Raw genomic sequence first — 17,641 nt, forward strand, 5'->3', positions numbered from 1 at the left:
GTCCGTCGCGATATAACCTTGAACGGTTGAAAACGACGTTAAACACCAAATAAAGAAAGAAATACCGTGGAGGTCCGTCGCGATATAACCTTGAACGGTTGAAAACGACGTTAAACACCAAATAAAGAAAGAAATACCGTGGAGGTCCGTCGCGATATAACCTTGAACGGTTGAAAACGACGTTAAACACCAAATAAAGAAAGAAATACCGTGGAGGTCCGTCGCGATATAACCTTGAACGGTTGAAAACGACGTTAAACACCAAATAAAGAAAGAAATACCGTGGAGGTCCGTCGCGATATAACCTTGAACGGTTAAAAACGACGTTAAACACCAAATAAAGAAAGAAATACCGTGGAGGTCCGTCGCGATATAACCTTGAACGGTTGAAAACGACGTTAAACACCAAATAAAGAAAGAAATACCGTGGAGATCCGTCGCGATATAACCTTGAACGGTTGAAAACGACGTTAAACACCAAATAAAGAAAGAAATACCGTACAGGTCCGTCGCGATATAACCTTGAACGGTTGAAAACGACGTTAAACACCAAATAAAGAAAGAAATACCGTGGAGGTCCGTCGCGATATAACCTTGAACGGTTGAAAACGACGTTAAACACCAAATAAAGAAAGAAATACTGTGGAGGTCCGTCGCGATATAACCTTGAACGGTTGAAAACGATGTTAAACACCAAATAAAGAAAGAAATACTGTGGAGGTCCGTCGCGATATAACCTTGAACGGTTGAAAACGACGTTAAACACCGAATAAAGAAAGAAATACCGTGGAGATCCGTCGCGATATAACCTTGAACGGTTGAAAACGACGTTAAACACCAAATAAAGAAAGAAATACCGTGGAGGTCCGTCGCGATATAACCTTGAACGGTTGAAAACGACGTTAAACACCAAATAAAGAAAGAAATACCGTGGAGGTCCGTTGCGATATAACCTTGAACGGTTGAAAACTACGTTAAACACCAAATAAAGAAAGAAATACCGTGGAGATCCGTCGCGATATAACCTTGAACGGTTGAAAACTACGTTAAACACCAAATAAAGAAAGAAATACCGTGGAGGTCCGTCGCAGACCTGTTTACCCCCATAAGTGTTTTGGAGTAATGCTCAGCCCCAAAAATAGTAATCCTGGCACAAAAATAGTAATCATCCAGCATTCGTCGCCAATTACAACGCACATGACAACTGTGACTGCGAAACGCAATCATGCACATATATATCCATCATTCACAAACCAAACACATCAGTCAGTTTTTGTAGTCATCATAATTTCAACGAAGATCACATCAAAAGCACATGCATCACTGATTCTTTTTCTTTTGCTCGTAGTAGGCTTTTTTCAGTGTGTCAAGCGCTTCTCTACTGTACTTGCGCTTGCCGAATGAGTGAGGGCGAGACTTCACCACTAGAATAAGGCTCTCCAGCGTCTTATCAGACAAGACATGATCTCTGGTCAGTCCTGTGCTTTTTCACCCCATTTTGCCATTGAAAAAACAATGCCAAACATGTGAATTGATTAAAAAAAAAAAAAAAAATTTTTATTTTTTTATTTTTTTAACTTTTTTTTTATTTATGAAAATCGTAGTCTTGACACGGATAGCGGAATGGCGTATTTTTTGCAGAAAATCGTAATAAATTACGCCAAAATCGTAAGGGTAAACAGGTCTGTCCGTCGCGATATAACCTTGAACGGTTGAAAACGACGTTAAACACCAAATAAAGAAAGAAATACCGTGGAGGTCCTAACAGGGAGGGTCCTCTGTATCCAAAACAACAAATCACACGATTTTTATCACTACAACTACACTTTCATTAATATCAAAAATCCTACAGCATCAGGACTGGGTGGCCGAGTGGTAACGCACTTGCGCTCGGAAGCGAGAGGTTGCGAGTTCAACCCTGGGTCAGGGCGTTAGCAATTTTCTCCCCCCTTTCCTAACCTAGGTGGTGGGTTCAAGTGCTAGTCTTTCGGATGAGACGAAAAACCGAGGTCCCTTCGTGTACACTACATTGGGATGTGCACGTTAAAGATCCCACGATTGACAAAAGGGTCTTTCCTGGCAAAATTGTATAGGCATAGATAAAAAAAATGTCCACCAAAATACCCGTGTGACTTGGAATAATAGGCCGTGAAAAGTAGGATATGCGCCGAAATGGCTGCGATCTGCTGGTCGATGTGAATGCGTGATGTATTGTGTAAACAATTCCATCTCACACGGCATAAATAGATCCCTGCGCCTTGAGTCCGAGTCTGGAGATACGAGGGGATATAAGACTTCATATAACAAACGAAGCAGTTCTTGTTTCAGACAGAAATTTGGCCTACAGAAAAGACTAGCAGTAGCAGACTAACGTACAACTTTGCTGACGGCTGAAGTAACTGTTTTCTTGTGTTGATGGGTTTTTTGTAAAAAAATAAATTTAAGAATAAAAAATAACACCCAAACACCAAAATGAAATAAATATTTCGGAGTGAAAACTCCTTCTTCAGTAATCATGTAATGGAATCAAAACAAACGATGACGTAAAAACAGAAAGGAAATTACGTAAGAATACAAATGACGTCATTCTAAAAATAGATAAAACACGTGCAAATTTGCTATTGTTCTCTCTCTCTCTCTCTCTCTCTCTATCTCTCTCTTTCTCTCTCTCTCTCTCTCTCTCTAAAGTAAGCAGTAAAGGTAAAACGTCATATGTTTGCAAGCACATACACTTGAGCACACTCACTCCCACACGCACACACACACATACTTCCAGGTGTTGAATGCGATCCAGGGAGCTAACATGTTACAAGGCTGATAAGTTTATAGCCATAGGACACTGTTTATCTTGTTGATAGCGTCAAAAGACGTTGTGTACTCTGCTGCGAACAACAAAGGGATAATTATAGAAAAATATCCAAACATTATATCCGCGAACAGCCTCGCAATAACAAATACAGAGGGTAGCAACAGTCAATTAGTCAAACACATTAAGTCCGTCAGGGAAATTGGTCTGCAGCTGATGTCTCCAGAACCTTTCTCTTCTTTTTCTCAAAGCAATGTCTTCTGCATGGATTTTTTCTATGGCTGTGCATTGCATGTCTGCTAGTGTATGTCCAGGGAGATTAAAATGTTTAGCGACCATTGTATCTTCTCGTGTATATTTTGATGCACTGTCCGTGTGTCCTGCATGATCTTTGTAGTGTTTGATGTTGTGCCTGTGGCCATAGAAACGTTTTTTAAGTGTCTGTCCAGTTTCGCCGGAAAATAAAATAAATTTAAAAAATGACCAAACAAATGAGTGTATTGTAGATATGTACCAACCTTTGAGAGCTTTCATGGCGGCAGAAGCGGAGATGGTGGGAGAGTTACACAGGTGGTCACACTTCTCCAGTTTGACCATCAGCTTTGACGACTGAGCGTCCTTCGAGTGACCATTGAGCAAGGAGGGTGACAGGGTCTCTGATTTCGCAGGTGAAGCCATTCCTCTGGTCTTTGTCAACAAAGACGACTTGGTCGGTGACGACAGACAGGCTTTGGTGGGGGATGCTCTCGCTGACCGGAATTTGACTGGAGAGAAGTTTTCAGGTTTTATTTTCAGGGATTCTGTTTGACTGGGTGAGGAGGTACTTTGCACTTTCACGCTGATAGGGTCTGGCTTGTTGTCGCCGTTCCCGGCTGGTATAAGACCAGGAAGCTTACATGGAAGCTTTTCCTGTTCCCGAGGGTCCATTTCCACTGATTCATCATCCGATATTTCTATTGGACTTGGAGACAACCTTCCGTTGCAGGCCTTGGCATTGAAACAGTGTTTGGGCGACTCCAGACAAGCCGTGTCCCACAGGTGAGCAGTTATCGGAGATGCGGCAACAATGTCCGTGGAAGTTACACCTGGGTCAAATGCAGTGCCCTCATCGCCGTTGACAACATTGGCTGGGAACTCATCGGGCCTGGCTGGTGATGTGGGAGAGGTCATGACCCCGGCTTGTTTTCGTGGCGATGCTGCCAGTGCCATGGTAGCTGGCCTAGCGTTGCTGGATTTCCTCGGTGATCTGCGAAGCTCTGCCGTTTCTGGCGAAACATTGGAGACAGGAAGAGCTGTGGGGCTGGTCTCGTCTTTGCGAATGATGCGGCCTCTCATTCCCAGGCGTTTGCACGGCCTGCCTGCCGTCTTGCCGAACATGGACAGGATCGTTGGCTGGAATTTTCCTGGTGCCTCGTGATCACCGTTTTCTTTCATTTCGGAAGACGTGTCCATTTCTTTTAAAACATCTGAGTACAGTTTCTCATCACCTTTGCCGTTCGTTTCTGCAACTTTGCCTTGCCTCTTAGATCTTGCACCACCCTTTGTTGTAAGTTGTGAAACAGGGCACACGCTGGATCGTCCGTTGACAGCCGTTCGCCTTGCCGACCGACGCGTGTTTTTAGCCTCTGGTTTTTCAACCTGCTCCTCTTCTTGTGCACCGTTCTTCCGGCCGTCAGATAACGCTGAGTTGGATGATGACTGTGATTCCATCTGCATAGACATCCCATCAACCTCATCACCGTTTTCTGCTTCAGAAACCTTTCTTAGCTTTGCGTGGCGAAACCTCCCCTTCTTGGTCTGCTTGGCCGTGCTTAATGAACTCTCCTCTTTGATCTCCCTGTCACTGTCGCCCAGCAGATCGGCCAGATTGGCCGCGGGGTTTCCTCTCTTTGACCCAGAAGCCAAGCTGGACGTCTTGTGTGCTGACTGTGAAGATTCTGATGGCTCCTCGAACTTGAGCGCTGAGACGACAGATTTTCCTCGACGACCCTTCATTTTTCCGGCTGAGAGGAAATTTTCCATGATTGGATTGCGACACTGGAAAAAAAAACCAGTCATATTAAATAAAAAATCTCAACAAGAAAGTTTTTTTCAAATCACCTGTTCATGCTTATCCTGACACAAGTGCTTTAAATAGCACAGAAGAAACTGATAGATAACCTGTGCTCGTCAAACACATAGTTTTGATTTTCTAGGGGGGGGTTCTACAGAACCGAGCGAAAGACAGAAAATGTATGCACAGTCACTGATAACATAATGGTAAAGGTAAATGGTCTTAAAGTTCACTAGAAATAGCTAATAAATATCTGCTTGCATGTGTAGGACATGACCTGACATGTTTCTGCTTTTAGAAGATCTTGCATGTGGGTCAGGTCAGAGAGACCTACCCTTTTCAAACTTTCTCTTTCCAGGCCGGATTTTCTCATCCATGTTGTGGTACATGTACAACGGAAACCATCTTTAATGACACCACCCCCCATTAATTTAAGACCTCCCCCTTTTTTGAGATCCTGCATTCTCAGACTTTCTGTTCATGATGTCTGTCAATTTGTAGGTCTGAAAAAGGCGAATCCTCTGTTTTTAACAAGGGGACATCACTGTGTCTCCACCACTCCCACGCTTCAGTGGAGGAACCTCCAACACTACCACTCACCTGTTTGTGAGCGTCAGGTGTTTTCCCAGGTGTTTTGAGGAGGGCTGGGTCGAGGGCGAGGACTCCGGCGTAGTCTGTGTGCAGCTCCCGCTCCGAGTCCTCCAGGTAGCACAGCAAGCAGCGCAACAACTCCTGGGCGTCGTGCTGCATGTTGCCCTCAAACATCGGGTTGCATTCCCTGTTCACACAATGTCCAGGAGTTAATAATTGGGATTAAAGGTAGTTTCCTTGCTGTCTAAACAAGTTCTCACCATCTCATATCTGGCCAGTCTTTTTTTTACATTTAGTCAAGTTATGACTAAATGTTTTAACATAGAGGGGGAATCGAGACGAGGGTCGTGGTGTATGTGCGTGTGTGTGTCTGTGCGTGTGTGTGTGTAGAGCGATTCAGACTAAACTACTGGACCGATCTTTATGAAATTTTACATGAGGGTTCCTGGGTATGAAATCCCCAGACGTTTTTTTTCATTTGTTCGATAAATGTCTTTAATGACGTCATATCCGGCTTTTTGTAAAAGTTGAGGCGGCACTGTCACACCTTCATTTTTCAATCAAATTGATTGAAATTTTGGCCAAGCAATCTTCAACAAAGGCCGGACTTCGGTATTGCATTTCAGCATGGAGGCTGAAAAATTAATTAATGACTTTGGTCATTAAAAATCTAAAAATTGTAATTAAAATTATTTTTTTATAAAACGATCCAAAATTACTTTTATTTTATTCTTCATCATGTTCTGATTCCAAAAACATATAAATATGTTATATTCCGATTTAAAACAAGCTCTGAAAATTAAAAATATAAAAATTATGATCAAAATTAAATTTCCGAAATCGTTTTAAAAACAATTTCATCTTATTCCTTGTCGGTTCCTGATTCCAAAAACATATAGATATGATATGTTTGGATTAAAAACACGCTCAGAAAGTTAAAACGAAGAGAGGTACAGTAAAGCGTGCTATGCAGCACAGCGCAACCGCTACCGCGCTGAACAGGCTCGTCACTTTCACTGCCTTTTGCACTAGCGGCGGACTACGGTCATTGTGAAAAAATGCAGTGCGTTCAATTTCATTCTGTGAGTTCCACAGCTTGACTAAATGTAGTAATTTTGCCTTACGCGACTTGTTAGAAATTCATTCATCCAAAAATCCCAACTCTCTACAGAGATCAGTCAGAGTGTTGGTTTTTGGTATTTGACCAAGTGGAGGAATGGTCCTATCTCCTGTCAAAGCCTGGCCAGATCTGAGATGGTGAGCCAAGCTGTTTAGACAGCAAGATCTGAGGTGGTGAGTCACACTGTTTAGACAGCAAGGAGATCTGAGATGGTGAGCCCACTGTTTAGACAGCAAGGAGATCTGAGATGGTGAGCCCACTGTTTAGACAGCAAGGAGATCTGAGATGGTGAGCCCACTGTTTAGACAGCAAGGAGATCTGAGATGGTGAGCCCACTGTTTAGACAGCAAGGAGATCTGAGATGGTGAGCCCACTGTTTAGACAGCAAGGAGATCTGAGATGGTGAGCCCACTGTTTAGACAGCAAGGAGATCTGAGATGGTGAGCCCACTGTTTAGACAGCAAGGAGATCTGAGATGGTGAGCCCACTGGAAGGAGTGTGCCTTTAACTGTCAAAACGCAAACTGTATTCAAATGTCTTGACTATTGTAACTCTCTCTTGGCGGGTCTTCCCTCTTCTTCTATCTCTCGTCTCCAACGCATTCAAAATAGCTCTGCCCGTCTTGTCTTACGAAAGAAAAAGGGAGATCATATCACCCCCCTCCTAAATCAGCTCCACTGGTTGCCCGTTCCTGCCCGTATCACATACAAAATCAACACTCTCACCTACAAATGCCTCCATGGTCTCGCCCTTGCCTATCTCTCCGACTCTGTCTCTCTCTATGTCCCTTCACGAGCACTCAGATCATCTGCCGACTCCCTCAAGCTCAACATCCCCCACACCAAACTCAAAACAGCAGGTCAACGCTCATTTTCTTTCCAAGCACCTAGCCAATGGAACACACTACCTCTCCCCCTCCATCAACAACAGTCCCTCGAATCATTCAAATCTGCACTCAAGACATTCCTTTTTTCCACATAATCCATGCATTCTACACTGCCCACCCCATCCCACCCTGAATAACTGTACATATTTTAATGGTTGATGGTGTGTTGTGTGTTGGTGACTCTTAAGTCTCCGTGTGTGTGAATATAAAATTTCAAAAATAAATTTTGATTTAATTAATATACTTACCAACTCACATAGATAGCATTAACTTCAGTTAAAGTGCTAGGACACTGAACTACGCTTCACCCCAAAGGGGAAGCAACCCCCTAAAAAAGAACGGCATTGACCTATAACCCAAGCTATACAAGAGTCGAGGTCATACCGTCACGTGACCTATCACGCGTGACTCGACCGCCGCCTATGTTGGAAACTCACTCCTACTGAAGTGATCTGTTCATTTTTAGGGAAACCCTAAGCAATAACTTCGTTTTGTGATAAGACATGGAAGCACTCTTACATGGCAACGTGGGGAAATAACTCTGAAACAAAAACCGTATGCCATATAAGGCATGGTCCTTGGTGGTTATTTACACTACCGGTGTACTGCGCCTGCGCAGGATGTATACCGGTGAAACTCATTCCGTATTGAAACATATAACCCCTTAAAAAATTTGCGGGGCAGGCTGGGAGGGAATCCAATATGTGAGTTGGTAAGTATATTAATTAAATCAAAATTTATTTTTGAAATTTTATATTAAATTACATATTCTTACGCAACTCACATAGATAGCAGATTGCTAATTTAGGTGGTGGGCAAATGAACTCATAGTTAACATCTTGCAAGTATCTGGCCTGTAGCTACAATAGCTGGCAAACCGAAATTACTGTTCTGCCGAGCACCAGATACGTTCCCAGGAAAACATAAAAAGACATCTTCTGCAGAAGATGTCTAGTAGATGTGTATTAAAACAGCGGGTACTTAAAATACCCCGCCGATAGAAAACTCATGACTACGTCCTTGAACGGTCAATAAGTTGCATTCATGACTTATGTAAGTCTCTCAGACTTGAGAACAGATAAAGAAGAGGCCTACACTCTGACCTCTTGAGCCCGTGCTGCCTGAAAAGGGAGGACTGACTGCCCCCCCCCCCCTTTTTCCCTGCCACCACTGTAGGCATGCCTAATCAATGTGGCAGTCCATTTAGCTAAAAGTTGACTTCACTAAATCATTGCCTCTAGAAGTGTTGATGGAAATAAACAAAAGCCTTTGTTCTGGTGATCTAAACAGATCAGTTTGTTTGTTTGTTTATTTGTTGCTTAACGTCCAGCCGACTACGCAGAGCCATATCAGGACGAGGAAGGAGGGGATGAAGGGGGCCACTTGTCAAGCGAGTCAGAAATATATTTAAACTCGAAATGTACAATTGGTTAAATATGGCTCTAGCAGAGCCAAAATATTGCAAATTGGTAGAATTGTATTATCGGATCTGGTTACTCCTGTTTCTGCTTATTTGTCAGAAATTTTGAATTAAACCTAAGCGCTATAGATCAGTCTTTCTCCAAAGAGATGTCTAAAGCAAAAACCAGACAGAAAATGCACTTACTCGCACTTCTCTCAGAAGCTACTAGAGTAAGTATGACGGCTTCCCGTATTTAGAATAACAAGGCTAATTTGTCAAGGATTAAACAATCCGAACTCAAAAACTCCGAAACTAGGAGCGAATCCCAAGCCGGGACTGGAGATTTGCTTACAGCAAACCAAAGGGAGGTTCCCTTAATCACGCTGGCTAAAAAGAACCCAAGTGAAAAATTTTCTGCGACCTAGCTGTGTCAGTGCAACTGATATCGCATAAAGTCTTAATTCAGAGACGTGGGAGAAAATTCGGAAAGCCAGGATAGGTGGTTCGCCACCCGCATTGAACGGAGAGAAGTGGGGTTCTTTCCGTTAATAGTACGCCAATTGTTCCAAGCCAGTCAAAGTGACACAAAAACGAAGACGATGAACCCCTATGAAATCTCTAGACCAAATCCAGAGTTGAGGCAGAAGCCCCTGAGCGTCTCAATGATTCCCGTACAGTAGACACCCGTGTGGCTCGAGTGTAAAAAAACGGCGCCCTCTTGCCAGCCTAAAGGACTGGCAACCAAGATTGAGCGGGCCCATAATGTGCGACCAACAGGCCGCTCAAAGTAAAATCGAGAGTATTATCCGGGAACGGGGAGACGAACATTTAGCAGAAGGTGATAGTACCGAGAGGCAAAACTTCTACCAGCGGCTTCTCCAAATTCACCAGAAGGAGTAGAAGCGTGTAGCGAGATAGAGTCCAATCCAAGTGGACATTCCTGGCCGGCTGACTAGAGTCTGCCAAGACCTAGAGCCTCTCAGAAAGGTACCTCCCTGCTAATAAGATTTCGTGGTGGTAAAAGCCACATCAAAACCTCGCATGCTCGCTGTGGCAGTGATAGGGAGCGAGATGCCACCCCCTGCTTATTGAAATAAAAGACCACTGTGGTGTTGTCTGATTGAATCAACACATGTTATCCCCTGACAAGGGGAAAGAATTCCACAAGAGACAGAACTGCTTCGCTGGTGGAGAGAGAACCAACGGGAACGCCCTGTATGAGCAGTGGTGTGAGAATCCAAAGATTGGTTGTGTCTGTGAACCAGTCAAGAAAAGACACTAACATGTTCCGGCTCTTCATTTGATTGCTTAGAAAACGAAACCAGAGCCCCGAAGATCTGAATTAAATAAAAAGTAGCCACTTCCGATCTATTTTGTATATCCAAAGGTGGAAGTAAACATAGGCACGATCTATATAAGTGACCCAACAGGAAGGGCCCCAGTGCCTCCCTCAATAAAGTGAGAGTCCTAATCGCCCCTCCAGCCGCTGTGGGAAAACACAGAGGCAGAGAGAAGAGTGGAGCCGAACGCTAATACTCCAGTTGACAAGTGCCAAGAGTATGCAAGAAAGCGTGCTATTGTTTGCCCACTGAACCCTACCGCTAAATCGCCTCGAGGAGATAAAGTGGTGGGTATTTGGCAACGTGCCATGCCGAGAAGAAGATAAAAAACCAAAGCTGAGAAAGGCCAGCTTAGCGCTTTTCTCTGATAAGAAAAGCCGAGGCCTGCCGTGGGCTTTTCCTTTTGCTGTGAGATTCTCTCTGTTAAAGAGTCCGCGTGCAAAGAGGAGGATTCGCAAAGAAAACCCTCGAGCAATGAAGAGATTTAAGTCTCACCGACAGAACAATACTGTCGGCCGAGGCCTTTTCCCAGACAAACAGCGAAGCTAAACCCTTTGAATATGTGTGCCGCCAGAACACAAAGGCATCCCGTGAGTACGAAACCGCACAAGGGAAAGAACGAATCAAAGTCTTGTACCAAGACGATAATAGAAAGAAGTGCGGCCACGATCTTCCACAGCCAGGAGATCATTGTTCTTGACAACAGACAGTTTCTCCTTGCTATGAACATTAAGATGTATGATCGACAAGTACGGTGCAACCGGAAGCGGTTCCGTAGTACGAAGAAAAGAATAAACTAAGTTCTTAGGCTCGGTGTAACCTAGGCCTACGGATATCGCTCAGCGAGTGAAGCGTTACTTGCGCGGGTGACGCAAGCGAAAGTAACGCCGCATCGCTGCCCACAAAGGAAGTGATAGAAAAGGAGAAACATATGAGAAAACTTCCACAAGTTCAAATTCTAGAGCCAGACAAGAAAGCGTCCCTGCGTGTGTTAACCGCATGTGCGTACAACCGTGCCGCGACTGACATTTGTCCGGCTGAAACCTTAGCCAAAGAGGCCAGGAGTATGAGGACGTCTTTCACGCTAGAGTCGTTTCGAAAACCGAAAGGATTCAACGACACCGCGACCGACCGCGAAAGAGATCGAAGAAGTGTCTCTGAAAGAGACGCAAGTTCCAACGAGTATCTTCCCGTCTCCTCCAAACCAAGTAACGCGCCTTCAGAGTAAGCACAAGTTTTGTCCAAACTATAGACATCTTCCCTGAGATTAGCCAACTCCGGAGTGACCGGAAGCGGTGCACTCGGCAAAGCGTAAGTCTCAATAAGACTGTGATGACGACGGGAGAGAGCAAACTTGCGTGAATGAAACGAAGTGCTCGCCTTCCGTAACTGGTCTGAGGCAAACCATGGCTGAGCAGCATCAGGAACCTGACCGTGTGCAGCCAGTAAAGGCACAGTATCCACAGGCAAGCTATTCTCAGAACCCGAAGTTCTAGCCAGCACCTTGGAAAGTTCGTAAGCAACAGAAGGAGACTCGCTAAAACGATATCCCTGAACTTCCGTTAAGGCAGGGCGGAAATCATGCACCCACCGCTGAGGGTGGTGGTGCCGCAGAGCTCGTCATAGCTGTCACCCCTTCAGTGGAGTACTTGGCAAACACCTGAGCTGCAGTAACCATAGCTGGTTCAAGTTTGAGTGACAACTTGACATCAACTTCCTCCTCAGAAAGTGAGTGAGAATCGTCGAACTCCGAATCTGCTGTGGCTGGACCGTGAAAGTCACTGTGACTAGCTGCGTCACTAAAACGATCCACCACAGGCGAGGCTGATTGCAAAACGGAAGGACCGTGCAAAGCCTGCCCGAAAGCAGCTTCCTGCCCAGAGGGAGGAAGTTGAGACTTGTATACATTCACCGGAGACATAACAGTCTGCCTGTGAGTACAACTGTCTCGTTGTCCGGTGTCGACCTCCCGTGAGTTCCGCTTACTAAGAGCGATAGCCTCCGGGGAGTCGAACTTTCACTCCCCAGCCTCGGCGGGGGAGCTACTAGTTCCGGCCCAACTTGTTGTCCGGTGTTGACCCCCCATGAGTTCCGCCTCTTAGAAAGAGCGATAGCCTCCGGGAAAGTCAAACTTTCACCCCCCAGCCGCGGCGGGGGGGCTACTAGTTCCGGCCCAACTGGAACACTTTCACCAGAGAACCTGGCTACCGGTGAACCTGACTAACCTGTAGAGCGTGAACGCTCCTCGTATGAAGTAAACACACTCCTCTGCGTGCACGTCGGCCGAAGAGACTGTGCATGAAGGCGGAACCTCGATGCGTGACAACAAACTGCGTCGCCCACTCCCGCCGGGAGCGAGCGCAAACTCGACGAATGGCAACATGTTATACATTTGGGTCGAAAACATCTCAAAAAGGGAAGAAAACTATCTTTAACACAAGTATTCTCTTTCCCACTGCGTTTGCCTTGGCTGAAGTAACCTAAATTTAACCTGCTTCAGCACTGGCATGATTGGACTCATAGGGTCCAAAATTTAACAGACATTCTTTCTTTCTTCTTTATATGATGTTTAACGTCGTTTTCAACCATACAAGGTTATTTAACAGACGCAAAAGTTAGAGAAGCTGGGTCAAGAACGGAAATGGTAGTGCCTTTGCCTTTCTCTTTATGCGAAACGTAAAAGGAGAAACCTCAGCAGCTACTGACTAGTCTGTGGTTTCTAATTCTCCTTGTCAGCCATTGCTGACAAAAACCAGTCTGAGTTATGATATTGATAAACAACAATCAGACCGAACAACGGAGAAAGAAAGAAACGCAAGCAAAAGCAAATAAATTAGAACGAGCTCACCCAAACTTGTGCATGAGAAGCAGGGACCTGTAGACGGGGTGAAACACTGTCCAGAAGACAGTAGGCTAAAAGCCTGCAGCGTAGTGTAAAAAGCGTCCGAGCTACTTGGTAGCTGAAGTAGGAGTGGGTTTCCAACATAGGCGGCGGTCGAGTCACGCGTGATAGGTCACGTGACGGTATGACCTCGACTCTGGTATAGCTTGGGTTATAGGTCAATGCCGTTCTTTTTTAGGGGGTTGCTTCCCCTTTGGGGTGAAGCGTAGTTCAGTGTCCTAGCACTTTAACTGAAGTTAATGCTATCTATGTGAGTTGCGTAAGAATATGTAATTTAATGAGTGTATGTGCGCCTTGAGTCGCCTGTTGGTGAGATATGTGCGCGTTATAAATATTCGTATTATTATTATTATTATTATTAAACTAAGTCTATGGACAAACAATGACAGAAAAAAACCAAAAACATTTTGCAAGTTAAACCACAGATCCATCGAATTTCAATTTAAAAAACAAGAGACAAAACCTACACTGCAACACATCTTGTATATCTACCTGATGGCGGACCGGCACGGTTGGCCTAGTGGTAAGGCGTCCGCCCCGTGATCGGGAGGTCGTGGGTTCGAACCCCGGCCGGGTCATACTTAAGACTTTAAAATTGGCAATCTAGTGGCTGCTCCGCCTGGCGTCTAGCATTATGATTATGGGGTTAGTGCTAGGACTGGTTGGTCCGGTGTCAGAATAATGTGACTGGGTGAGACATGAAGCCTGTGCTGCGACTTCTGTCTTGTGTGTGGCGCACGTTATATGTCAAAGCAGCACCGCCCTGATATGGCCCTTCGTGGTCGGCTGGGCGTTAAGCAAACAAACAAACAAACCTGATGGCGTCCAGAATTTTGTCGGGTTTGACGGCCATGCTCGTGACATCAGCACTGGCAAACTGACTGCAGGTCTCCTCTCGTTTCTCCATGCGCTTGTACATCTGTTCACGTCAACAACATTATTAGTTACATCTATTCACGTCAACAACATTATCAGTTACATCTATTCACGTCAACAACATTATCAGTTACATCTGTTCACGTCAACAACATTATCAGTTACATCTATTCACGTCAACAACATTATCAGTTACATCTATTCACGTCAACAACATTATCAGTTACATCTATTCACGTCAACAACATTATCAGTTACATCTGTTCACGTCAACAACATCATCAGTTACATCTATTCACGTCAACAACATTATCAGTTACATCTATTCACGTCAACAAAATGTAACCGTTACTCACTTCAGTTATGTATTCAGTTATGTTTGGCTAATTAAATTCAAAGGTTACTTTAATACTTAACATGAGTCTTTCTTTCACTCTGTAAGTAATATACAATTGCTCAATACTGGTGGCGACATCTATCAATGAGACACTCATGATGCCGATACCCAGATCTCTATCTGTGTGTGTAGGTAGATTGATGGTTTACTATCATCAGTTTTGAAAATCCAAGAGACAAAGGTAATGACCATATCAACAACACACCCAGTGTGAGGAATACACCAACCTTGAACAAGTTCTTCACCAGTTCCCAAGCCATGGAAGGCTCAGTGTTCACCTGCAATGGAAGTGAAAGTTTACACATAAAAAACACAAAGATCTAACCCATTTCAAAACTACGCTTTTTCATAATAGTACTACGTCATATCTAGGATGGTTAGCAAGACTCCCCTTTTAAGATCCCGGCTTTTGGACTCCTTCACTTTCCAGACTCCGTTTCTCAGATGTTCTAGGCAAAATCACTACCAATTTACCTCACTTTCCAGACTCCGTTTCTCAGATGTTCTAGGCAAAATCACTACCAATTTACCTCACTTTCCAGACTCCGTTTCTCAGATGTTCTAGGCAAAATCACTACCAATTTACCTCACTTTCCAGACTCCGTTTCTCAGATGTTCTAGGCAAAATCATTACCAATTTACCCCAATTTTAAGACTTCCCCTTAATCCTATCTAAAAATCAGATTTTCTCAGATTTTGGGGGTGCTAAACCCAGGGGGGTTTCACTGTAGCATGATGGCAGTAATAACCTACCTCTTCTGACTCCTGCACAGCATCAGTGGCCTTGACCTTCTCCAGGTAGACGATGTGTCGGTACAGCTGTTCCAGACCCTCCAAGAAACACGGGGTGTAGCGCAGGACTTCCAGCACGCTGTTCAAGAAGCAGGTATTACCTGAAGAAAATATCAAAGACTTTGTACAATTGTTGAATTGAAAAGAGCACCAATGTACACAATAAAATCAATCACATACTAAGGAAGTCTAGAGACATTATGATACAACAAATACGAATTTGACCCCAGGAAAGTAAAGTACCAAAGCTTGATCATCGGTACTTTGGGAGGGAGGGGGTGTTTCTGTGTGGATGTTATATGAGATCAACAAGGTCAAATGCGAAAGCTGATTCCAGACAGAAACTGATACACCAGCACATCCACACAGTGGGGCTTGCCTTATCACGCCAAATCCTTGCCACCATCAATCTCTAACTTCTAAGAAACGCTCTCATCTCCCTACACGCGTGAAAGCTGGCCACCAAGACACAGCATCCGCGGGGAACTCACCCAAGTTTTCCATGGACGCTACCGGAGGAACACCTGGTCCGTCACAAGGGAGATCACTCTCCGCAAGGTCGATGACAGGGGGAGAGCAGTCATGACTCTCTTGTTCTGACCTGAGTGCATATGAATTAGGTATCAATATATTTTAAGTACAAGTTTATAATACACGTACTACTACCCAATTTGACTTGCTTCTTGAATAAATTAAATAATTAAGGTATCACATGTATACAATATTTCAAGTACAAGTTTATTCATAAATACTACAAGCCAATTCAACTTGCCTCTTGCCTAAATGAACAGCTAAGATATCAAAATATAATGTTTTTAAGTTCACGTTTATTCATACTGGAATCAAATTAGATTGTTCTTGCAATACAACGCATTCCTCACTTACCCAACTGTCAGTACAATCAACATGTGCACTGTTTCCCTTTCACTGCTCAAAACTTTTTTTCTGATGAAAATAAGACATTAAGATTAAATATTTCCACTAATGAACTGGTCTAATCTAACCAATTGGTCAAACTAAAAACCCGAATTCCTTTTTGAGCTGATGCGAAACAAAATTTTTTAAAGAAAGAAAGAAAAACGCAATCACTGATCAGAACAGCGGAATCCTCCTTTTACAAATGTTAAGACTTGCCCCATTCTGAGACCGTGCTTTTTCAGGTTTTCTGTTTATAACCTGTGTAAATGTACCCCCGTTTTCTGTTTATAACCTGTGTAAATGTACCCCCGTTTTCAGGTTTTCTGTTTATAACCTGTGTAAATGTACCCCCGTTTTCTGTTTATAACCTGTGTAAATGTACCCCGTTTTCTGTTTATAACCTGTGTAAATGTACCCCCGTTTTCTGTTTATAACCTGTGTAAATGTACCCCGTTTTCAGGTTTTCTGTTTATAAGTTATACCCTGTGTAAATGTATCCCCGTTTTCAGATTCTCTCCTTTTTCAGACCTAATTTTCTCAGATTTTTTAAGGTCTTAAAAGTGGGGTTCCACTGTATCGACCAAACGAAGCAAAACTCTAACACTTACTCAGAAACAGGGCCTTGTGGAACGGCCCCTGTAGATTCCACGGGAGGAGGAGGGCCAGGGTCTTCCGTCTGACTCTGTGCAGTATTGTCTCCCTTTCTGCTCTTCAGCGAGAGACGAGAACGCTTCCGTGGGGGTTCCTCGTCAGCCACAACCATCCTTCTGCTTCACTGCTACCTGAAACAGATGTGTATTATTTAGTGTTAATCATTTAATGTTTGTGTCTCACATTTTGGGAGGTCTTATAAGGGGTGTTTCACTGTACTTCAAAAACTTTTTAAGATCAAGAATCACTATTATTTATTAAGAATTTACTTTGCAAAGTGTACTAGTAAAGTTAAACCTTTGCATATGCTGCAAAACCCCAACGTAAAATGCTGACCGATCAAAAGTAAGTTCATCGTCTAGTTCTGTGTTCATGGGCTGTAACTTGTGTAAGTTGTAACTCCCACATACATTTCTGTTTTGCATCAGTGGATTTGTACATGTATCATGTATGACCATTGTCTTTTTCCATTTTCTTGTTTGTTTTTCCCTGCCAAGTGCCACAAACTTATTCAGCCATAAAGTGCATACTCCTCCTCTTTTGGAGATGCATGGGTTTCTATAAGGCCAAAAAAAAAAAAAGGTCTGTTTACGGTAACATAGGCCAAAAAAATAGGGTCGGTAGGTCGGGATATTTTTTTTTCCCAAAAAACCATATTTTTACGTTATTTTGCAAAAAAAACCAAGATTTTTTTTTTCTTCCCAAATGCCAAAAAAAAGTCTAGGGTCGCGCGAAAAAAATAGGGTCGGTCGGGTTACCATAAACAGACTTTTTTTTGGGGGGCCTAATATCATAACCCACCAAACTCTCAGTCTCACAAGGATCTTTCTGTGCGTACTTGGTCTTTTGTATGTGTGTATGAATGATTAAAAAGGTTACACCCTGTGTCTAACGTGTCTGAAAACAC

The 17,641-nt window shown here is 43.7% G+C and overlaps 1 protein-coding gene across 2 annotated transcripts in view; it reads right to left on the reverse strand.

The window, feature by feature from the left end:
- LOC138946906 (uncharacterized) overlaps positions 1-17,641 on the reverse strand; it is a 36,041-nt gene that overhangs the window by 16,962 nt on the left and 1,438 nt on the right. For both annotated transcript variants that reach the window (XM_070318302.1, XM_070318303.1), the window contains exons 2-8: positions 16,692-16,865; positions 15,657-15,766; positions 15,127-15,266; positions 14,601-14,651; positions 13,916-14,019; positions 5,460-5,637; positions 3,325-4,843 (exon numbers count right to left, since the gene is read on the reverse strand). In XM_070318302.1, the coding sequence (XP_070174403.1) occupies positions 3,325-4,843; positions 5,460-5,637; positions 13,916-14,019; positions 14,601-14,651; positions 15,127-15,266; positions 15,657-15,766; positions 16,692-16,846 (2,257 nt within the window). In that variant the 5' untranslated portion in view covers positions 16,847-16,865. The remainder of the gene's footprint in view (positions 1-3,324; positions 4,844-5,459; positions 5,638-13,915; positions 14,020-14,600; positions 14,652-15,126; positions 15,267-15,656; positions 15,767-16,691; positions 16,866-17,641) is intronic.

The sequence above is a fragment of the Littorina saxatilis genome, linkage group LG14 (genome assembly GCF_037325665.1).
Source record: "Littorina saxatilis isolate snail1 linkage group LG14, US_GU_Lsax_2.0, whole genome shotgun sequence".
In the NCBI taxonomy this organism is placed as follows: Eukaryota; Metazoa; Mollusca; class Gastropoda; order Littorinimorpha; family Littorinidae; genus Littorina; species Littorina saxatilis.